This window comes from Argiope bruennichi, chromosome 8, assembly GCF_947563725.1.
Source record: "Argiope bruennichi chromosome 8, qqArgBrue1.1, whole genome shotgun sequence".
In the NCBI taxonomy this organism is placed as follows: Eukaryota; Metazoa; Arthropoda; class Arachnida; order Araneae; family Araneidae; genus Argiope; species Argiope bruennichi.
Genome location: NC_079158.1, coordinates 32,478,220 through 32,501,291, shown reverse-complemented (window position 1 = coordinate 32,501,291; position 23,072 = coordinate 32,478,220). Strand labels below are relative to the sequence as shown.

At 28.5% G+C, this 23,072-nt stretch overlaps 1 protein-coding gene across 4 annotated transcripts in view; it reads right to left on the bottom strand.

The window, feature by feature from the left end:
- LOC129981142 (5'-3' exonuclease PLD3-like) overlaps positions 1 to 23,072 on the bottom strand; it is a 150,244-nt gene that overhangs the window by 44,144 nt on the left and 83,028 nt on the right. The window contains exon 1 of one of the 4 annotated variants that reach the window (XM_056091844.1): positions 19,577 to 19,821. The exons of 2 other annotated variants lie outside the window; for them this stretch is intronic. Coding sequence is in view for 1 of the 2 variants with exons in the window: in XM_056091842.1 (XP_055947817.1) it covers positions 16,110 to 16,157 (48 nt within the window). In the remaining variant the exon portion in view is untranslated. Of the gene's footprint in view, positions 1 to 16,109; positions 16,351 to 19,576; positions 19,822 to 23,072 lie in introns of those variants that run through there. One more of the 4 variants, XM_056091842.1, reaches the window with a different exon arrangement.

Sequence of the window (23,072 nt, the reverse complement as noted above, 5' to 3'; positions counted from 1 at the left end):
TTTGAAATTGACGATGTGATATTCTCAAATCCTAACCATTTAAACTTGCTACCCACTGGTAAAAGGATGATCAAAATCATTAGATAGTTTGAAATTGATGATAATGCTATCATTTATTTTTAAGCATGTAATTAAGGCATGGTAATTTTGCTGTAGATAAAATTATCTTATTCATATGCATGCTTAATCCAAGAAAACCAAAGTCACATAGTAGTTTTTTTTTTTATCGTGAAATAAAAAAGATCCTTCCCTACTCCAATCATAAGAATGATCTAAAATTGGAAAACGTAAAGTAGCGCTTAAAGAACCAACAAAATACTACAAAAAAATTGACTGAATTACGTTGCAAGAAATGAAGTATATTGGCACTGAAGTTTGCTTCATTATTTCAGTAATTATTACTAGCTTTTCAAATGCTTCTCTTTAACTTTCACATGGAATATTTTTTCAGTGGGTATATTAGATGGCGCTTTAGTCAAACGCATTGATAGAGAGATAAAATGAGCTTAACAAGAAATTAGACTATGTATTGTACAGCAATGAAGGCCTAAAAATATTTTTATTTTAAAAATCGGTGTTCGAAGGCAATAACTCTATAAAGTGTTTATAACCTTAAAGTATAAGTTAAAAAAATCCTCTCCTTACTGAAATAGGTTGGTTACGAAATGCAGGATAAACAAATCGTTTCAGTACTGATTTAACAAGCTTGGCGATGAAAAGGAAGAGTGCATGATATTCAAAACTTCGTGACACTAAATTCTAACCATATAGAATATATTATCTACCTTTTGACTGCAAATTATTCTCCAAAATGTTTTTTTCTTTTACAATGAAGAGGATTTATTTTACTGTCCTGTTTAATCTGAATGCAACAGAACATCGCGTAGATATTTCTCCATTAAATAATAAGATAAAGAGGTTCCTGTCGATTGTAAGTGCAACCAAAAAGCGCCAAGAAAAAATTTCGTCCATTTGGTGATTTCAATAGTCAAACTATACAGCATGTAATGGGCACGTTAAAATTTTTTTATTATAAACTGACGAAATTTTTTCTTGGCTCTTTTTGGTCGCTGTTAAAACTGAATTGTACCGATAAAAATGATGCATACCCATTACAAACGGAAAGAAACTGTTACAGGGTAAAAATGAATTATGTTCCACAATTATTTTTTGTGATGATTTTTTACCAAATTATGTAATTCTGACAGTCTTGTAATTATCCATGTTGATAGACTTCTAGAGGGTTTTTTTTTTTTTTTTTTTACAGTTAATAATATTTTACCTTTCTTATCGAGAAATCGAATCCACTCTTACCAAATTTTTAAAACCGAGAAAAGTTTAAAAGCTAAAGGATAAGTAAATCAAGTTTCATTCCAACCAAATTATGAATAGCTTTGGATTTCAAAAATTCTATCCTTTGATGATCAATTTCTATGGATAAAGCTCGAAAAGACAAAATGCGCCGTTTTTATGATGACAATTATCATAACAATCTTAAATCTAATATCAAATTTCGTGAATTATAAGTTGAAAATAATTAAAATGGTACTTATTAACGGTGAAAGATTGGCGATTCGTTGGCGAAAACAAACAACCAAACAAATGTTTATTAGTTTTTTTTAATTAAGAGTTTTGGTTCTTTCACCGGTTTATAGGGTTCCTGTCCAATTTGAATTTTGCTACATTTGGCGAGTTTTGACTCTTTCACCGTTAATTAATAAGTACCATTCAAATTTGGTGACCTTACTGTATAATTTACAATTCTGCAAATATTTATCATACACTAAAAACTGTATATCATTGAAATGGTTCGACATCAGACAGTTAACTGTTTCGATACTTAGATATTGATGACTTACTTGGCGATCTTAAGATTAGTCAAATTGGCTTAATATAATTACACATAATGCAAACATATTGGCGATATACACCGGCTTCTTGGCGATTGTATCTGGAATCCGTTATAATATTTAATTGTTTCACGCATAGTTTCATCATTAAAATGAAAACTTCACAGTGAAAACAATGTACATTCATTTATTTTTAAATAATCAAAATAAGTTTGTTTTGGTTAGAACTAAAACTTTTACCTTTTGAACTCAAGAAGCAAATTTTGAAAACATTTTTCTTTTGATTCAAAGTTTGGCAGCTAGTTTAATTGTTCTTATACTATGAAATCTTTTTTAAGTACGGAACGAAATGGCAACGGAATTGAAAATGGCAGCTGAATATAAAATTTATAATCAAAATGGACTTACAAAATATTTCTTTTCAAAAAAATAGAGTAGAACCCTTTATTTTCAATCGAGAATTAATATCATGGATGCCCGTCATATATCACGCAAGAGCGACTTTGACCCAAAGCGTGTGAGATCCAACACGTGTGATATTTCAGAACGTTTCGTGCCAGAGTATCATCTGTATCGATTTATCGATACTTCGATGCACGCAACACATGAATTACGAAAGAAAGGAAAATCTCGGGGAAATGTGATGTGATGCTCTGATTGATGAGTGCTATATATGATTATGAATATCAAATCATTTACTGAATATTTTTTCATACACTAATAGTTAAATTTATATTAATAGTTATAATAATCTTTATTTGATGAAAAACCATTGAAACGTAACAGAAGGTATTTAATAAAATAAAACAATTAGTTTCCAATTATAATCAGATTCGAGTAAAATTGCACACTTTAATTTGCGAACCTCGCCTTAAATTTCAAATAAAACTATTAAAATGACAAATTATTTTTAAAATCTCGTTATTTTTAAGCAAATAAATATGGGAATAAAACTGACGGTATGGTATAATAGATTCATTCTAAATAGATAATGAATTTAGAATTATGTGAAGTTACATTACTACGAAAGTTACAAAATAGATGAACATAATTCTGTGATTTTTAATTGCACTAAAATGTCATAGATTTACGCGAGTTCGCAAATTGTACAGACTAAGTCTATGGCAAAGGATACCGACGTGCTCTGATTGGTTTAAGCCTTGGCATCCTTTTGGCAATGTTTTGTCAAAAAGATGCCATACCGAAATATATTTTTACAAAAATAAATAAAATTTGTGGATTTCCCCCCCCCCTATTTTTTACGGTTTACATGTAATATTAATCTGGAACACATATACAGCGGAAAAGATCAAACCCTGAAACCTAAATTCAGGAAATATAAAAATTAAAATTTATTAAGAATAATTTTTGTATGTGTTTCTTCTTAATATTATTTTGATATAACTAAAAAAAAATTAGCTACGAAATCACATATTCCGTTAAAGCTTACATATTTATACGTTTTGGGCATTAAGTAATCATCTCCCCATATGTAGTTGATGGGAAAGTAACAAACGTTCAGTAACAAGTTACAATGACTGCATAAATTATCTAATAAAGGAACGAAAATCATAGAAAAATAAGAATTATTTAATAGCTGCATCATATGTTTAGTAATTACTTTCATATAGTTTTTATACTTCTGTGCCTAAACAACATTAGTTACTTGTATTACTAGTATTATTAGTAATATTTATTATTATTATTAATAATTAGTATTAGTAGTATTACAACTAATATTTGGAGAAAACAATTATATTAATAAAAACTAGATCGTGTTGATATTCACTCGTATCTTCCATAAAACTAATGAAAGGTACAAGGTTTGAGCCAAATAAGCGAAAACTAGACTATTATGAGTGCAAAACATTGCCAAAAGGATGTCAAGGCTTAAACCAATCAGAGCACGTCGGTATTCTTTGCCATAGACTTAGTCTGTACAATTTGCGAACTCGCTAGATTTACCGTCACCAGAATAGTTTTCTTACACAGGTTATTAGATTCATTTTGCCGTTTAAAATGGAAAGGAAAATAAATAACTTTGAATATTTAAATTTTTGTATTGATAAAAAGAACAAATAGTTGCATGGAATGAAATAAATTCTTGGTTGAAATCTACTTGAGGGCTGCTTTATATCGCCAAAAGCTGCCAAATCGTCAATGCCGAAAAGCAAAACGGCTTCTAAAGTAAATAATGTGGTGAAGCTGTCACAGTTAAATGTTTAATAAAATTACACGAACTTTCAATCTTTTTAGAAAATTTGATCATATTTATTTTTTTAACGATTCTTTATTCATAGGAAATACTTTATGTTAGTAAGTCTGTTTTTTTAAGTGTATATGGGCAGAAATGGCTTAAATCCTTTAGATTTTAAAGGTAAGAATTTCTTTTCAGCTTCTCTAAACTTTGTTATGGAGAATTATTGTAAAGTTCTTGAATTCTGATACATCCATTCTTTCAAGGCATAACAAAACCAGACATCTTTATCACAATGCTAAGAAACAAAGTGACTATTAATGGTAGACGATTGCAACGCACAGTTCGTTGTATATACTTAATGTCGAATTATCTTACTTTTAACATTGAGAAAATAGTGTCACATTTTCCTACACAATTTGTAATATGTTACCGGCCTGAATTATAGGTACATAAGAACAGATTCAAAAATTCAGCGGCGAGAATGAAGCCTCGAAAAAGAGAAGATAAAATAAGACATTTAATTTTAGTTTATTTATATTAACGTCCCATTGTAAAGCAACACTAGGGCTATTTTGGGACGGACCTCGTAATGCTGAACCGCGGTCAGAGGACGAGAACGACACCTGAATTGGCACATCCATCTCCACACCAACCACACCAGCGGGAGGACGTTTGGCCCTGACGGATTTAACGTGCAACATCATGCAACAAAATTATTTTGAAATGAACATCAAAGCCACGTATAAAAGTTTTAATGGAAATCAAGCAATATTCTTGATGAATCAACTGGTCGTCAAAGACAGCTCATTGATAAAGAAATGCTAAATGGCCTATAATCAATGTATGATTAAAAAACTTTATTTTCCTAGTTGCCAATAAAAAAGCGTATAAAAATACATATTCTAAAGATGATAAAATATTAAGAACATATAACACTTTCTCGAGTATAATTTGACAAGCTCATAAATTTTTTTTTGAAATTTCATTAAAACTAAGAAATTTGTTTTCATAATGCTATGTACAAACGTGGATATCGTGCAGCATGGAATCATAAAAGATAAATAAAAACAAATCCATATTCATAAAGTTAATGAAATAAAAATTTCAGTTAAATTATAATATCAATAAAATAAAATTTGTAAAAAATGCGCTGAAATATAAAATAAATTGATCATCTCATTAAAACAGAGGACCTCTTACCGTACAAATGTAAGAAATATACATTATTACAAATATAGAAATTAAGTGAAAATGCATAAAAACAGATCTATTGGATTAATTCCACAAATTATAAGCATCTTTTTATTCGTGATCTTAATGATATTTTAAAGTTATTTTTCTGTTTAGAGAAGCGAAACAATTCTTAACTAAATGCCTGATTTTTAATTTTTTTTTTAACTTTTATTTCTTGAAACCAGAGAGGTATCCTGAAAAATTTATCGCAAACTCTATAAAAAAGATATTATCCCCACCCTCTGAATAAAACTGTGGGCCTTGAGCAAAGCTGTGATTATCATGAGTGCTCAGATTTTTATTTTCTGAGTCCCACAAATGTGAGTTGGGTGCTTCATAGTATAATGAAGAAAATTGGTACTTTTGTATTAACTACATTGCATTGGCGAATAGTAGTCACAAAATATTATTATATGGTATGAATTATCGAGATCTTTCATAATTAATCGCTGGCAAGCCAGGAATACTTAAATACCAAAAAGTCGAATATATATTTTAGACACCCTTTTCCGGTCGATTGAAACCAAAATTTGATACAGAACTGCAGATGTAGTCATAAGATTATATATCGCCAAAATTTGATACAGAACCGTAGATGTAGTCATAAGTTTATATATCGCCAAAATTTGATACAGAACTGCAGATGTAGTCATAAGATTATATATCGCCAAAATTTGATACAGAACTGCAGATGTAGTCATAAGATTATATATCATCAAAATTTTATATAGAACTGCAGATGTAGTCATAAGATTATATATCGCCAAAATTTGATACAGAACTGCAGATGTAGTCATCAGATTATATATCGCCAAAATTTGATACAGAACTGCAGATGTAGTCATAAGATTATATATCGCCAAAATTTGATACAGAACCGTAGATGTAGTCATAAGTTTATATATCGCCAAAATTTGATACAGAACTGCAGACGTAGTCACATGATTATATATCGCCAAAATTTGATACAGAACTGCAGATGTAGTCACAAGATTATATATCACCAACATTTGATACAGAACTGCAGATGTAGTCACAAGATTATATATCAAATGTCTTAATTCAAATCGCTATGTTTTTAAGTTAATGCATTTACATAATTACGAAAATACAGAATGACAGATGGTGAATTTCTTGAAGGTATTTTTTCCCAAATTATAACTTTTTAAATGTTAAACGTGTGCATTAAATTTTATTTATCTGGCTCTTTATGTTTTGTAGTTATTGTATACATTTGTACTCGAAAAATCGGGAATGCAGATTTCCTCCGAGTGAATTTCGTTCACAATTTGGTAGAGATATATAAATGTGGTGTCAAGTCCATATACCAAATTTCATCCGTCTAGATCAAGGATTTTTTTATTTATCGTGTTCACGGGCATAATTCGAAAAATGTCTTTTTGGGACTTAGGGTGGTCAGAGACAAACGGATTCTAAAAAGCCATGTCTGAATTATTTGGTAATTTCAAATTTTTTCTTCACTCGAATAAGAAAGTGAGGAAAAAATCAAAGGAAAAATGGTTTTAACCCTTTCTAGGGCCGTGGGAAGTATGCTTCCCACCAAATTTATCAATCTTTGTATGAAATTATGTAGGTTGGCATAAGTTCTGACAAAAATTTTTAGTAAGTCAGAAACTTAGATGCTCCAGTTCTTTATCTCAGACAAAATGATGTGTCTTGATTTCTTACTTTATTAATTAACCAAATTAATTAATTAATCAAATTAAATTTATATAATAAGCTAATTGAATCCCTTTTCTTATTGTAATTTCAAGCCTAAAAATATTTTAACATAATATGACTAGAAAAAAATGGCCCTTTAAAGGGTTAAAGATCATATTTTGTTTTGAGCATAGTTTAAAAAAATAAGTTGTTGCCAATTGATAGAACTTTAACTGAGATTAAAAGTATCTTGAACAAATATTAATAATAAATTATAAATCAAAAATATTAACTTAAATACTTTACTTTTGAAATACAACTTTTAATTCAATTTCGAGGAATAAAATATGGTACTCTCAACTGTGCAAAATAAACAAAAAAGACACGAGGTTCCAAGTGATAAACATCAATTTACTTATTTTTCATGAAAACTCCTGCTGCCATGTACATGTTGTAAATTGATTTAATAACATTTTCTGTACGTATCTTAGAGGCAATTATCTATAGGATCAGGTGTTAGAGCACCAATACGGTTTCATAATTCTTTAGAAGCAAAAGTGGGTATACCGCTTTAAAGCAACATCCGGCATTTAAGGGTTAACATTTTCTAGTCAGGAAAAAAAAAAAAAAAAAACGAAAATGGCTCTACCGAGAAAAAATTGCATTGGAAAAATTGAGGTTTTATTTTATTATTCATTTTCTTTTAAACTTCCACTGGCATATAAACGACAAATTATTTTCAAAAAGGACTTTACCGCCAGCATAAATAAATTTGTATGGAAAATATGGAAATGAACATTTACCTGCATTTATCTTCCAATAGTCAATTTATTCGAGCATTAAAATATCAAAAAAAATCTATATTGAAACGGTGATGGAAATTTAAAAATGGCAATCTCAAAAAAATCTTATCAATGCTGAAGAAGGCGTCTTTATAGTTTTGAAACATAAAATCAGTGATGAAGTTCTGAATAATCATTTCAACATAAAATGATTTCGACATCATGACTGCAAAACAAATTTCGAAACACTCATCATACGTACCGAAACTGAGTTTTTAAAATGAATGGTTTGATCAAATATGTGGTAAGAAAAAAATAATATAAATATTCTTTTTTTAATTAAAGATTGCGAAAATGTTGCAATTAAATGCCTTGTTTTATTTCATTTTTCATTAAGAATCAAAAATGGACAATTAAGTTTTAGAAAATACGGAAGTCAATTTTTTATTGGATAAAATTGAAGGGATATATTTCAAAACTGAAGTAGTCACAATATTAAAGTATACATTTTGTCTATTTTATCCATGGTCTCAAAACCAACTTTTAAACGGTTAAAAATAGGCATTCCAGTATGAAAATTGCTCTAAATGGTATAAATAATTATAATTTATGTTGCTTGAATCAGTAAATTAATGCTGTAAAAATTATAAAGTCTAAATTTTTTATATAATTCCCCCGGACTTATTTTGGCAATATTTGGTAAAATATTTTTGATAGACTAACATTTTTAAAAAATTATTTACTCACTCTTCTGAGGCTATGACTGAGTTATGAACTTCGAATTTCATAATTTTAGACCAATTAATAATGGATTCGAGGAAGTATTCATCCGTTGATTTCCCATGGAGGGCTCTTCAAATGGTCTGAGATCATGTAAAACAATGATTTCAGCGTTCCATGACGCGGTCAGCTTTAACTGCAAAATGTATGCAGAATTTTCTATTAAATATGATCAACAGGAAATGGAATTTAAAATACTCTGAATTAGCCATTTTATTCAGAGGTGAATTTATTAATTCAATCAACATTAAATATAATTATTCACCTCATTTAGAATATGTTTGTAATTGGAAGTATATGGTTATCTAAAATAGTTTAAAAATTAGTTTTGGGGTCACGATTAGAGTAGATAACATGTGTATACCATAAATATGATTTTCGACTTTTACTAATTGATATATTCGGCATTGATGGGTATGAAAATATTTTCACTCATAATTATAGCTCTGTATTCCAGCATTAAAATTTAAAATATTCATATTATATTTATATTCATCGTTTTAAGATAGTTTTTTTTTTTTTTTTTTTTTTTTTTTTTTTGTAAAGCAACGCTTTTTGTGTAAAAAAAATGATAACTAATGAAGTTAAAAATCTATAAACGTTGATGCATTTTTCTTCAGTATAAAAAATAAAATGCATCATATTCAGTAATAAATATACTGAATGAAGTTAACGGTCTATAAACATTGACGCATTTTTCTTTACTACACGCCGACCAAATTTTATTGGTCAGTGTATAGTATTGTTATTTTCATGCAAATTAAAAATAGCGAGGGCCAAGCAACCAGTGTTCATCTGAAATATTTTTTTTTTTTTGATTGAATGGAATTTTTTGGTTTGCCAGTTTTCTATTTTATCACTTGCTACTATTTTATTATTATTTACGAAGCATATATTCAAAATTTGAAGTGTTCAGAATATAACAGGTAATGTATTCAGAATATTGTATATCAGAATATATATATTTAAAATAATTTGCAAAATGAACAAAAACAGTTCATCATCAACCATTGGCCCGATTTAGCCAATTTTTATTTTATATGACAGGTTGTAATCTGTATCTGTATATCAATGGTCCATCTCCCGCCCTACATTTTCGTTGTAAATCTCAAAAATCTTCATTTGGTAATATCTTTAAGAAAACGTCGCGATTGAATTTGGCAACCACAAACATTGAGTCGATTTCGCTTGTTTTTATTTAATACTAGTCGTCTCAAGCGACCAGCTGTTTGCTGGAAATATTGAATATATTTAATTTCAGATAAATACTTCAAATATAACTTCGTTGCCTATGATTTCACCAAATTTCAGACATTAAAATCATGTAATTTCCATTGTCTTGCATAACCTTCTTCTCATTGCGTACATGAGTCTTCCTAATAGAGATTATAGATCTATCAAAAATTTACATGTTTTATTCGTCTGTCTTCTAAATTTCGAGTGTTGCAACTCCACATTTTTATTTGTTTTGTAAATTACATAGATATTAAATAGAATCTTTCTAGTTCTTGCTTTCAGCAATCGAAGGAAATCACACTATTAAATATTTGACTTTCAGGGAAATAATGTAATGTATTATTAGAAATTTAATAAAATCTTTTTTAAAAAATGTTAAAATTTAGGATAATATTGTATAATTTTTAAATTAATATTGTAAAAACAATTTTAAAATTGTTAAACGGTTGCAAATTTTTTTTCAGAAGTTATCAGGCAGAAATGCCAAAAGTCAGCTTAATTATTAATTATAATGCTAAAAATTTTAAAAACAATTGCTTACATTTTATCCACCAAGGTATAAGTTTGCCAAATTCGCTAGTTGTAGTCCAAAAGGTCTTGCCTGTAGAGTGACAAACAGACAATCACACACATTATTTTTATTATTGGTAGAGATATAGATGAAGGCTTATGATTCCTCGATATGTATTCAATGGTAGTCTGTACCCCTCCCCCCTTCCAGCTCGTGGCCCTCCGTTTACATAGAAACTAACCTTGGCCGCAAAACAAAACTTTGATGGAGCCGCCAGCCTTATTAACTGCCACCAATTTTGCCAATTTTATTTACTAATTAATACTGCAGAAATGCAATAATAGCGATAATCAATCAGAATTTCTATATTTATTGTGCAATAATAGCTTTAAAATAATATTTATATTTGTTGTGATAAGATGTAATACATCAAAGATAGTTGGTATGATTAAACTAATTCTATTAATTTCTTGGAAAAACAGCTGATCGCCAAAGGCAGCTAATGTTAATTATAATTTTATGTATAGAGTTTGAAAAGATAAATGTTTAACACACATATTGAATACTTAAATTTATAGAATTGGGTTGTGTAAATAATAAGGACGACATCGTATTTTTTAAAGCTGTATCTGCGAAATTGTTTTAAAAATTTATCAGTTTAAAGCACTTTAGAATAGTAAAAAAATCGAGCATGATTTTCCATTTCATCATTCGATAGAGTTATTATTTATTAAATCCGATATTTTTAGTTGCGTGCCGTAAAGTTATATATTAGGGAGAAAATATATTTAATATCATCACTCGAGGCATTCATAACACGTATGTTAACAAACAATATATAACACCATTTCTCTTATCGTAGGCAATTTTACTTTTAATTAAGAACAAAATATCAATTGTATCAACCAACTTTTAAAACTCGCAGATCCTCGGGGGAAAAAAGATTTTATCAAAGAATTTTAAAGGTCATCGGAAGCTAATTTTACCATGCAATTTATTAATTATGTTTAAAGGCTGATACAAAAATTTAATGAAACAGTGAATGGTAACAAGCAGAGAAATTAACTATGTTATACTATATGACTATATACACTAATAATAAAGATGAAAGTCCGTGTTTGTGCTAACGCTCTACAGGTCAGAAATTTTGACTTAAAAATTCTACCGGTCAGAAATTTTTTGAAATTTTATTTAGAATTTTAATTTATTAGAAATTTATCGAAATTTTAACATTTTTCAGAGATAACATTCAAAAATATTACAATATTGAAAATTATTTTTACTGAATCTTAAAATTCAAAAAAATATCTTTTCAATCGAGCAAATCATTTGCCATATGATTTTTCTTTATATTTTTAATGAATTTAAATAAAATACTTTTAGCCTATTTTAAATGTATTTCATTGGTGAAGTGAAACTCAAATCGTAAGCATTGTTGCTATTAACATTTCATCCTGGCTTTTATTTTCAATGTTGTGATTAAGATATAAATAATTAGTTTATATTTCCATGTTGAGTAAGCTTCAGTATAAGAGAAGCTATTAATGAATTATTTGATTGCTTAAAATTAAGACTAAAATTCAAAATGAAACAGTTATGAAATTTTTTTCAAATGTGCCTATTTTAAAACACTGTTGTTTTTTCCTGCAACATAATTCGTTGTGAAAAGACGGAGTGGGAAAATTAAGGATATGAAAAATGACAAGGAACAGAATGTCAAGCTTTTGAAATAGTTAAAATAGCTATCAAAATTTGAAGTTTAAAAATATTTTGCTGTGAAAACAATTGAAAATTTTAGTAATCATTAACCCAGGAAAATTAATTGGTCGCCAAAGGAGAATAACAAATATGTTCATTTAATATGAATTGCAAAATAAAATAAATAATCTTTTCACCATACAGAAGCTTAGTTTTTAATTAATCAATGATGAACAATTTTGTTTTTATGAAACATTCGCTAAAACATCAATTATGTATGCTTCAAAGTATTTAGGCGCAAAATTCGAAGAAAACCCTCTTTACAATTTAGATTTCCATAGCATACACTATTTATGAATTTTCTCTTTTATATAAAGGACTAGCTGATATACCCAACGTTTCTTGAAGTAAAATTCTTTTCGATTGCCTTTTCAAAATTTAAAACTTCAACTTTAAGTTCAGTTCAGTTATATTAACGACCCATTTTCTAAATCAACACTAGGACTATTTTGGACGGACCTCGTTAATTAGAACAGTGGTCAGATGATGAGAACGACACCTGAACTGACACCCCCTGTCCAGACTTCAGCACTACACCAGTGGGAGGACGTCTGACCCTGAAAGAATTAACATGCTCCAGTCCAGAAGACGGTTCTTGGATGGAATCCGTCTCGAACCTGAAACCCTACGGTTCCGAAGCTGAGCTTTTACTACCAGGACACTGTGGCCCCAATATTTAAACTTTAACAAGTCTGTTGTTCAATGCAGCATATATTGTTGGTTTTGCCCTCTTACATTTCGTTTGACCCTACTCCCAACAAGTAAACTCCTCTCACCTTTTAATTGTGTCAATACTATGAGCCCCCTGGAACGAGTCAAGCATTAGTTGGGATTTCGTTTTTCTCTGTGTATCGTTGAAATAGTGGAAACAGAATTTCCTTCATATGATGGTGTGTATTGCCATCACCAGATACACGGTTCATTGGTATTTGTATGCCAAATGGAAAAAAACACTACATAGTGTTGATTCTTTTTGTCCCGAAATCTCATCCTTCATTATGAATAGAATTATTCATTGACTAAAAATTTGTAAAAGTTAGATGAAATATCGCATGGAAATTAATTCATTTCTATTCATTAACTAAAGAGATAAAAGTTGTTTTCGAAAATACTGCAGAACTATTGTCTATTCTGAAGATATCAAATAAGACTAAATTCTTGTTAAGGTTATTGTTTAAAAAATATTATAAGTAATAATAAAGCCATCAACTTTAAATGATGACGCTTAAACAAATTTAGTTTTGCTTTCTACTTTCTTCCAAAGTATAAAAAAGTAAGAGTATTTATCTTTTGCCTTGAAAGTTTGATGAATCCATGTTTGAAATATCCCTAAGTTAAAAAGTACAATTTGTGGAGCTATGTCGGCATCTAAATACGCTAATTAAAATGCAATGTACACATTAAACAAATATTGCAGATTTATATCAAATTTAGAACAAAATTCGCCACTGCGCAGTATATAACTCTATCTATTTGCTTTTATATGAAAGGCTAACTAACCAGATATCTGAATCTTGGTGTGAGATTTTTAAGACAAAAATGGTAGATGTAAGTAAAATTTCAAGCAAATTTATCAAAGGATAGACAGTCTGTATGTCCTTGTGTACATGTGTGCACAAATATTCAAAAATATGGCCAGTTGGCTAGTGAAATTTGATAAAAGTTCTTTACACCTAAAATTAAGATCATTCTCAAAGTTCGAAGATAAGGAGTATTAATCCGAAATGCTGGATTATTTTCCTATATGCTTCAAAAATTGGTATAATGAACAAGAATATGAAAGTACTTATAAGTCATATTACGGATATGAAAGAGAGCAAATTGGGAATATATGGAGAGCAAATTCTCGCTAATTTGAAGTTCAGGAAACGGAAGTTGTTATCAAAAACTACTTTATCACAGGAAAAGTATCATGTTTGTAGTGTTTATAAAAAGATTAAATAGATGTTCATTCTTAATAGCATTCTGCCTTGAATTAGGCAATGTCATTAGATTCCTATTAATTACCGGAGTTGTGGCGGTTTGTTGATAAGGTCTCGACTTCAGGGGTTGGAAAGTATCAAGCTCGAATTTCCAATGAAGATTCGTCATCCTTGCTGCATGCTGATATGATGCACGTTCTACCGGTCAGGATCAAATACCCACACCATGTCGATATAGTGTGAAAGTTAGAGAGGAGTTGCCACACAGGAATCATTCTTGTCGTCTGACCGTGGTCAAAATTACGAGATCCGTTTCGAAATAATCCTAGCTTTACTTCGATACTGGATATTAATAAAACAAAACAAAACTCTTATTTATTAAAGAAATACTTCAAATGTAATCGTTTCTTTTTAAGGTGTATGTACACACTTGAAACTTCGAAAATCGTTCAAAATATCGAATATTTTTTTTTATTGCTTAATAATGTTTTCTGATCCTTTAGCTTTCAAACGATCCCAAGATGTTGTCAATATTCGAAATATTTCACGAGTTATAATTATTTTTCTTGAGGTGCTTTCATTAAAAACTCTAGTTACGGTTTTTTTTTTTAAATTCATTTTATGAAGAATGATATTTTTCTACTATGTTGCTTCATTCAAACAATCATAACTCAACAAGAAATTAATCAAATACAATTATTTATATATCAAATGAATGTATGAAATAGCGGATGTTTTGTGCCTCAATTCAAAGTTATATTTATAGAAATAAATGTTTAATAGCTATTTAAAAGTTAAAATTACAGAAAAAATCTCACTTTTTCTATTCATTGTTGATGAAAAATTTTAAAAAAACTATATATTTTTATAACTTGATTGAGGCAGACAACATGAAGACTAATATTAGGCATCATTTCCAACAAGAATTGTGTGTCTGTGTAAATTAGAATTTAAGATATCATGTTTCAAAAAATATGCTAATTAGCTCATTAAATATTATTTAATTAATTAATAATTAGTGTAATATGGTTTTTTTCTCACTGAAATGAGTGTAAACATATATTAATAACCTACTGTGAAAAAACTGGATTTTTAAAGTTAAGATTTTAAAAAAAAATCTTCTAGTGTGTACGTACACCTTAACATTTGAATCTCTTTCATATCCGTAATTTGATTGCATGCTATTATACTATTTTAAATATTAAATTAATTTTTTTGAGAAATAAAATAAAACACATGTCAATATAATAATAAATGGGAGCATTTATTTTCATTGTGAATTTTATTTTTCTTGTACCTGACGAATACAAAAAGAAAATACCATAGCCGTTAAAAAAAAAAAAAAAAACCCTCGATATTTTAGTAAATTTCCATGTTTTAGATCTCTCTGAATCGGAGAAGCGAATATTTAGAATTATATTTGTCTCTTTAGAAATACAATAACCTTATAATGCAAAGAGCTACAAATATAAAACTTGTTACTTGGACGTTCTCTCAAAGTTGTTGAATTGTATCAAATTTTGAATGTTATATATATATATCCAAGTAACATAACTCAAAAATGTACATAATTGGTAGGATGAAATTAAATATATAGATTCGTCCTTAGAATTGTAGATATTAGCCGAATTTTGGATCTAATATGTCAAAAGATTAAGTGAATATGATTCTGAATATTTGTGGTATCTCAAAAATGCAGTTGTGTAGGAAAATAACTTGGGTATGTCGTCTTATCAAAAATATTATACGAGAATAAATAGAAAAGAACACTGTCGCTACATATTTTAAAAACGTAATAAAAACCATGTTCATAAACACGAAAATTAAATATATTAATTATATAAAATAAAATTAATTATATAAAATTGATAATAAAAATAAAAGCATAATAAAAACCATGTTCGTAAACAAGAAAATTCATTTCATTATTTTTAATGGTTTAATTCTTGGATTCGATTGCTGTTAATGTTGCCAATTCGAAAAGAAGAAATTGTATAAGTTCATAGGTTGTACATGAAATTTATTATAATATACTAAGATATTTAATGAAAATTTTAATATATTAACAAACATAAAAATTAATTAGAAATTTTAAATCAGAAAGTAATTTTTTCATGCTTTCAAATTTATTTTTACTAATACAAGAACATTCGTAAAAATCAATTTGGTACTTACTACGACGTCGAATTTATCATGATTGGACTTGTGTATTACATAATACATTTCTCAGACTTCGTTGTTAACAAACACGAAGTAACTAGTGCATAAATTCCGAGTTAAAAGTCAATAAATTAGGTTTGAAGAAGACCATCAAAATTCAATTACAAACGTAGAATTCTATTAACGAGTTTTCGTAGAAAAATATGAGTGTAAGAGACAAAACTTAGCGATGTTTTACAGTTGTTTGACACAACGCATTGAACTCGCTTAGTAATATAACCAAAGATAATACCAGACGCAATTCTGATAACTGCATTTCTTATCTACAGATTAAAATGTTTGTACACAAATAATGGAAAAATAGAAATGATAACACCGTAAGAGTTAAATCGAGTTATTGTTTCACCTTTTTAACAAAGGTTTAACAGCAATATCTATAAAAAGAATTTAACTTTTTCTGGAATATGAAATACACATTAAAACGTAATTGCAAATTACCTTCTTAAGAAATTAGCATGTGGCCATTTACCAAGGTGTTAGATGTGTGAACGTTGCCATTCATTCTGTGCAAAAATATTTTTTTATAATTAAAGTTAATTTTTTTATTTGTCTGTGCATTTTCACTCGTTTTCTAAGAAAGCAATCTATTCATTTTTGTGCATAATATTTATTGTTGCGTTTGGCAACGCAAATTGGTTGAAAGTATTAATTAGAGTGCACAATTTTGCCTACAATTGTGAAGGATAATTCAGAAATAATTTGAAAATTATACAGAGGGAAAAATATTATGACTGTCAAATTCACGTCATTGAATAGACAATTCTTGTAAAAAATAATCATTATGCGCATGCCGTGTTTTATGGGGTTATAAGTTTCAATAATGAATTTAGGTATTGTTGATTTTAGACAAAAATTAATGGCCAATTTAGTTTCATATTTCAATGCATTTTTAACTTAAGTTACATTTTAAACTTTTAATTCATGGAAATAGCATTTTTTTACAAATTTTCTTTTTTTATTTAGGCTGATATCTCTTTTTAATCAACCTGCCTGCTGGCTCATTTCAAGGACCCTAGGCAGAATTTAATGGGAAATTCGCAACTTTCAATGATGTGATTGAAAAATAATAAAATTATTAAATTAAAGTGTGCGCTTATAGCAAAAATAGTTATTTTAAATTTTACGTGAAGTAAATATTGCTATTTCAGTTGAGAACATTAGATTGCTTAATTTCAAAGACATAATCATTTTTAGCTCTTATTATTATCGACATTCTCAGGTGGTAGCAAAAGGGTAAAATATTCCAATTTTTTTATTACAGGAATTTAAAAAAAACATAAATATATATCCGGTTAATTCACGAAATTATTTATATTTTAAGTTCTCATGATATAAAAGTACTCTGCGACTTACTAGAGCTTCACAATTTATAAAAAGAGGCATTTGTGTGCTTATCTGTGGTATTGAGATAATTCATTTCACATACAATCAAAACATTCGGTATAAAGGTAGTGGTCATGGCGACTGATTGAACCTTAGTGTCCTATTTTAAATTTAATACAGAAATTTTGTTTACTTAATATTTTAGTTTATTTAGGATGTTTTCTCGCATGAATTTCTCTATAATGATGTTTCTAATGATTGTAAGAAAAAAATCGCTGGATCATCGAAAAGAACAAATAACTTAAGTTCGATTAATATTTTTTGCACTTTCGATGTAATTTTCTGAACTTTTTTTAAAAACAGTCATTTTTTCGAAAACTTTTTAAGAATTAAAACTAAAATTCCTGCATGCGGCATTCTAATTCCTTAACCTTTTTAAAATTTTGCGAAGTCATTATTCGAGCATTTTTCTCTAATTTCAAAATATAACGATCGAAGTATTTTTTCATTGATTTTTAATTTTTGTTTCTCCGATGAGCTCAAAGGTGTTGTTCTCAGACGCAAAGAAGAAAATGTGGATTCGCGAGGAGACATCTGAATTCTTAACTAATTTGGAAAGGAGCCAAATTAGGAAATTATTAGTCATGAAAATTACTTTGTAAAGTTTAAATTTTAATGGCACCATTTGTTGAAAACTTTCTTATTTTTTTACCTTTAGCTTTTATTTTTAGCGATTTATCATTTTCAGTTATTTGTTCCAATTTTTATCAATTTTACCCATGTAGATCAATGTGTTTTTTAGTTATCTTTGTCACCTACAGACAGACGGACATTTTCCAAAAATGTGTTTTTCGAACTCGGGAAGGTCTAAAATGTGGAGATTCGTCACAATCTCAAGTTCGAATATTACTATACTTTCTCTAATACGATGTATACGTATATATATATAATAGAAAGTAAAAAGCCAAATTGCTTCTGACCGCCCATTCGGATCATTAGAAGATAAAATATGCACTCCTCTCCTTTTGATTATAAACCCATTTTCTCTCATAGGAATAAATATCACCATGATTCATAGGTGACAGAAGAATAAAATTACCTTTTCTGGTAATTGGAGAAGACACAGTTAGCTTCAAGTGGAGAAGTAAAACCCTAATAATTTATTAGTACAACATCTATCCGAAACTATGCACAGAGGAGAAATTCCTTTGGTACCTTTAGAAAGAAGTAAAGATATACATCGAAATGTATCAAAAGGTCATTTGATCCCATCCGACTGTATAATATAGACATCTGCAGTTATTTCCTTATTACGTTTCAGGGAATAAACATTTGAAAATATTTTTTCTGTAAGTGTAATTATTTTAAAAATTACTGCTAAAATGAACTGCAGCTATTTTGATAGACAAAAAAGAAGAAATCATGAATAATTTTTAGAGATTTTTAAATTTAGCATTTTAATAATTTCTTAAGCGACTTTTGCAAACAGCTGTTTATCAAATGTATTAATAGTATTTATTTAATCATATCAACAAACTTTAATCAACGACATCTCGCCACAATAAAAAATGAAATGTTCCAAATTGTACTTGAGCAGTAAGCATATATAGATAGATAGATAGGAGCGTTTGATTGGTTAGAAATGCTTGCTAACCGGCGAATAAAACTGGGGAAATTAATCTCGCTTTTGAGACTCAATTTTGTAAAAATAAATAAATAAACAGCATATGTATATATTCTTAGTTTAAAAAAAGTTGCATTTTTATGTAATTTAGATACATCACTCTTTATTAATTTTTTTGCAGACAATTTCTCAAAAAAAATGGTATTAATAATATTTTTGATAGATTTTTATAAATATATGAAAAATGTCTATTAACTGAAAACTGACTTACTGAAAATGACACACTTAAAGTCATTCGTTTCAGAATTAGAGAAGAAAAATATTAATTCATAACAAGTGAAAATAAGGTTAAAGTTTTCGTTGCTAAATCCAAATTAAATAAATATTTTTGATTATGACATTTAGTCACAAGAAACATTAAATAAAAAAAAAATTGGGATGAAATTATTTTGTAGAGAAAATTTTATTCACTTACCTGAAATAATAATCAATCCAAATCTCCCTAAATCACACTGAAATTTTTCGGATGCTACTGATTCAATCGATTAAAATTAAAAAATATTTTAAATGCGAATTAATAAATACCCAATTAATATTTTTTAATTAAATATTTTTCTAATATGAAAAAGAAAAATAATTTTAATTAATTTGTTTACTTTTATCTAGTTGTAGTTTGTAAACATATTTGCGTCAACGAAACCGAGAACCATTATCGGGCGAAAAAACATGTCTGAGAATTGTAAAAGACTTTTATATCACGGAGTTTGAAAGTCTTTCGCTGACGTCATTTTATGATGTCACGGAAATGAACTTCCTTCTGATTGGTCGATTCATGGTCAGCATCATAAAAATGCCGCGCATAACTGTTTTGCCGCTTTTACAAAATCGTGTGCGATTCTCTAGGCATAAAAAAGAATAGTAAATTGTTTTCTTTTATTCTATTCTTTGCAAAAAACAAAACCGAAAACTCTAAATTGAAGCATAAAAAAATTTTATTATATAAGAACAAATATTAAGTTAAACATATTTCGAAAAAATACTTAAATTTGTGTGATAAATATTATTTTACAAAATAGAACTAATAGCAGAGCTAAAAATTTATTACGTTATCTTCTCTCTCTCTTTCATTAGTACATGACTCCTACAATATAATTCTTCATATTATTTAGAGTATTTTTTATACTGGAGTATATACCTGTTTCTACGTAAAAAATTAGTTACTGGACCACAGATAAAACTGATATCTTCAAATAATAAAGCAATTACTTCAGCTTTCGAACATGTCCTTTAATTTTAGTCAGGTAAAAAAGAAAAAGATTTATTTGTTATAATAAATTGAATATCCTATTATTGCTTCATTATTGATTAAAAATAAAATGAACTAATCAAGTTAAATCACATAGTTTTGTAATCTTTACTCGAAAAATGAATACGTAAATGAATTTTTTCTTACAATATCTTTGATTAACCAATTCCTCTTGCCAGTACATTTTTGGTATGAATGAAACGAGTGAATAACGGTTTTGAAATTCATTTTACAATTATCACATCGAAATCATTTTATGCGGAAATAATTACTTAGAATTTTATCATTGATTTAGAATTTCAAATCTGTAATGACGAGTTCTCGAATCTTTAGATCATAATTGCTGATGATTTAAGGATTCTACTGACGATATACTGACTACTGAGAATTTTTCTAATTGAGACAGACAAGAGATTATCAAACTGTAATTTGCGAATCAATTTTTTCTGTCATGCCATGAGCATATGAATTTTGAGATCATAGGAATTTTTATGTAATATGCAAAATCTTATGGGGAACTTCCAGTCTTCATCAAGGCACATAGTAACTATACAATTGAAAAATTAGCGCAATGTGCAAACTTGCGACTTTTTTTTTTCAGAACTATAATGACGTTTATACTTCAGTTTACATGTAACTATTAATTACTAAATGTAATTTAAAACAACAAACATATCATTCGTAAGTAATTTTTCCTGACTGATAAGGGGGAAAAGTTTTGTCTTAAGGCTATGTTTTCATACAATACCTCGAACCCATCAAACTATAAGAAACTCCTTTTCGTTATGAATATTTAATTCAATTCACCTACGCATTAGTTATGATATGCATTTTTAAAAAAATAATCTATTGGTGAATAAAACCATTTTTTGAAATGAACAAGTGTTGAGCATGCGATGCAGTGGGTCGATATAGATTCGGTTTTTAAAAAGTGGGTTATAATATTTACCCCTAAACGAAAAGTATATAGTTATCTCCAATGGATTGGAAATTATTTATTAGTTTGTGGTCAGAAGAGATATCTTCTGACCATGGTCGAAAACAAATAAACAAATTTGCAAATATTTATTTTGTTATCATCATACAAATTTGCTTTTTGTATCACGAAACTGAATTAACCAAATTCCCACAAAATTTCTTGATAAATCAAAGATTAGATAAATAGCAATGCTTTTAAGCGGATTATTTCCATTCTTTTGATTTTTTTTTATTTGTTCTTGACGACGAAAATCGTCTAATTTTCAGTTGTAAATGAAGAAGAGTTTTTGTAAGCAAATCTTGTATTGTTGTAAGATTTAGTATATATAGAAATAATGGATTTGTTTTTATTATAAAAAAATGGAAAAATATTGTTTCTTAAAATATTTTTTTCTACTAAAAATTCGAATACTTGTTGTGATGCGATAGTTTTCAAGTTCACAACTACAAATAAAGGCGTCCAGAAACAAGAATTCTGGAAAAAATACTTTTAGAAGTAGCATAATGTGTGATTTTATGTTGCATATTTTAATATAATAATAAAAATTAAAGAATAATAATAAATTTAAGGAAACTTGAAAATTTATAACATAGATTATATTTTTCATTATATCTAGCCTCCTGAAAACTATATTACAGCACTGAAACAAATAAAAATAAATTCAATAGATGTATAATATTTGAAATACAATCACAATAATTACAATACAATCACTTCTAATTGCGAAATAATTGAATTAATTGAGCATTACCATTTACTAACACGATTCGATATTCCCTGCGTGAGATGAATCAGAATATTGAGAAAACTAATGATATTTGGTAATACAGAAATAAAATTTTTGTTCTTTTGAAATAGTCTTTTTCCTATTTTGAAGTCTTAAAATTTTCTCCAAGCGCAGATTGGGCTACCACCATTTGCAATTGGTAATATTCTTATTTTCAAGTTTCTTTTAGGTTTTTGAAGTAATGTTTGTTTGACTTTGAACAGGATAACACAAAAATGCTTAGAACTAAGCATGAAATCTGGTATTCAGTCTTTACACTAAGTTCGTAAAATTCTATCAAATTTTGAATGGAGTCTGTTCAGAAAAGGTTTGATTATCCGGCTTTCCATATACCGTTACTGAAAAAAAGTATTGGGGCACTTGTGTAACATTCTCTGTTTCGCAGTACTGATAAGACATTTACAGCCAGCTGTATCGTCGCTGTTACTTACTAAACTCCTCGAGATATCCAGATGGTGGATCTTTTCACCTGGGTGGTTTCGCATCTGTTCATTAGCGACTACAATGAAAGACCACATGTGGAATTCCTCGTCCATTGGTATTGATAGTACCTTCAAAGAGAAAGGGGTGTCCAAACATCTGGTTCCTAGATGTTTCTCTTTGTGAAAGGACCTTCCCACGACCCACTGGTGCCGCTGAGAGAGCATATTGCTGAACCCTGATTGGCCGAATGAGAGCTCAAATGACCAATGTAAATTAAGAGGTGGAGATATATATATATATATATATATATATATATATATATATATATAAGGAAAAGAGAGAAGAAACGAATTGCAGGAGACTGTTGGACTACGCCGACGAGTTCGGAGTCCGTAAACCAACTGAGTTTCAAGAAACCCTTCGATTTTGACTGTTGTATCTCCTACTACAGGTGTAAATAACTATTTATTTAACAA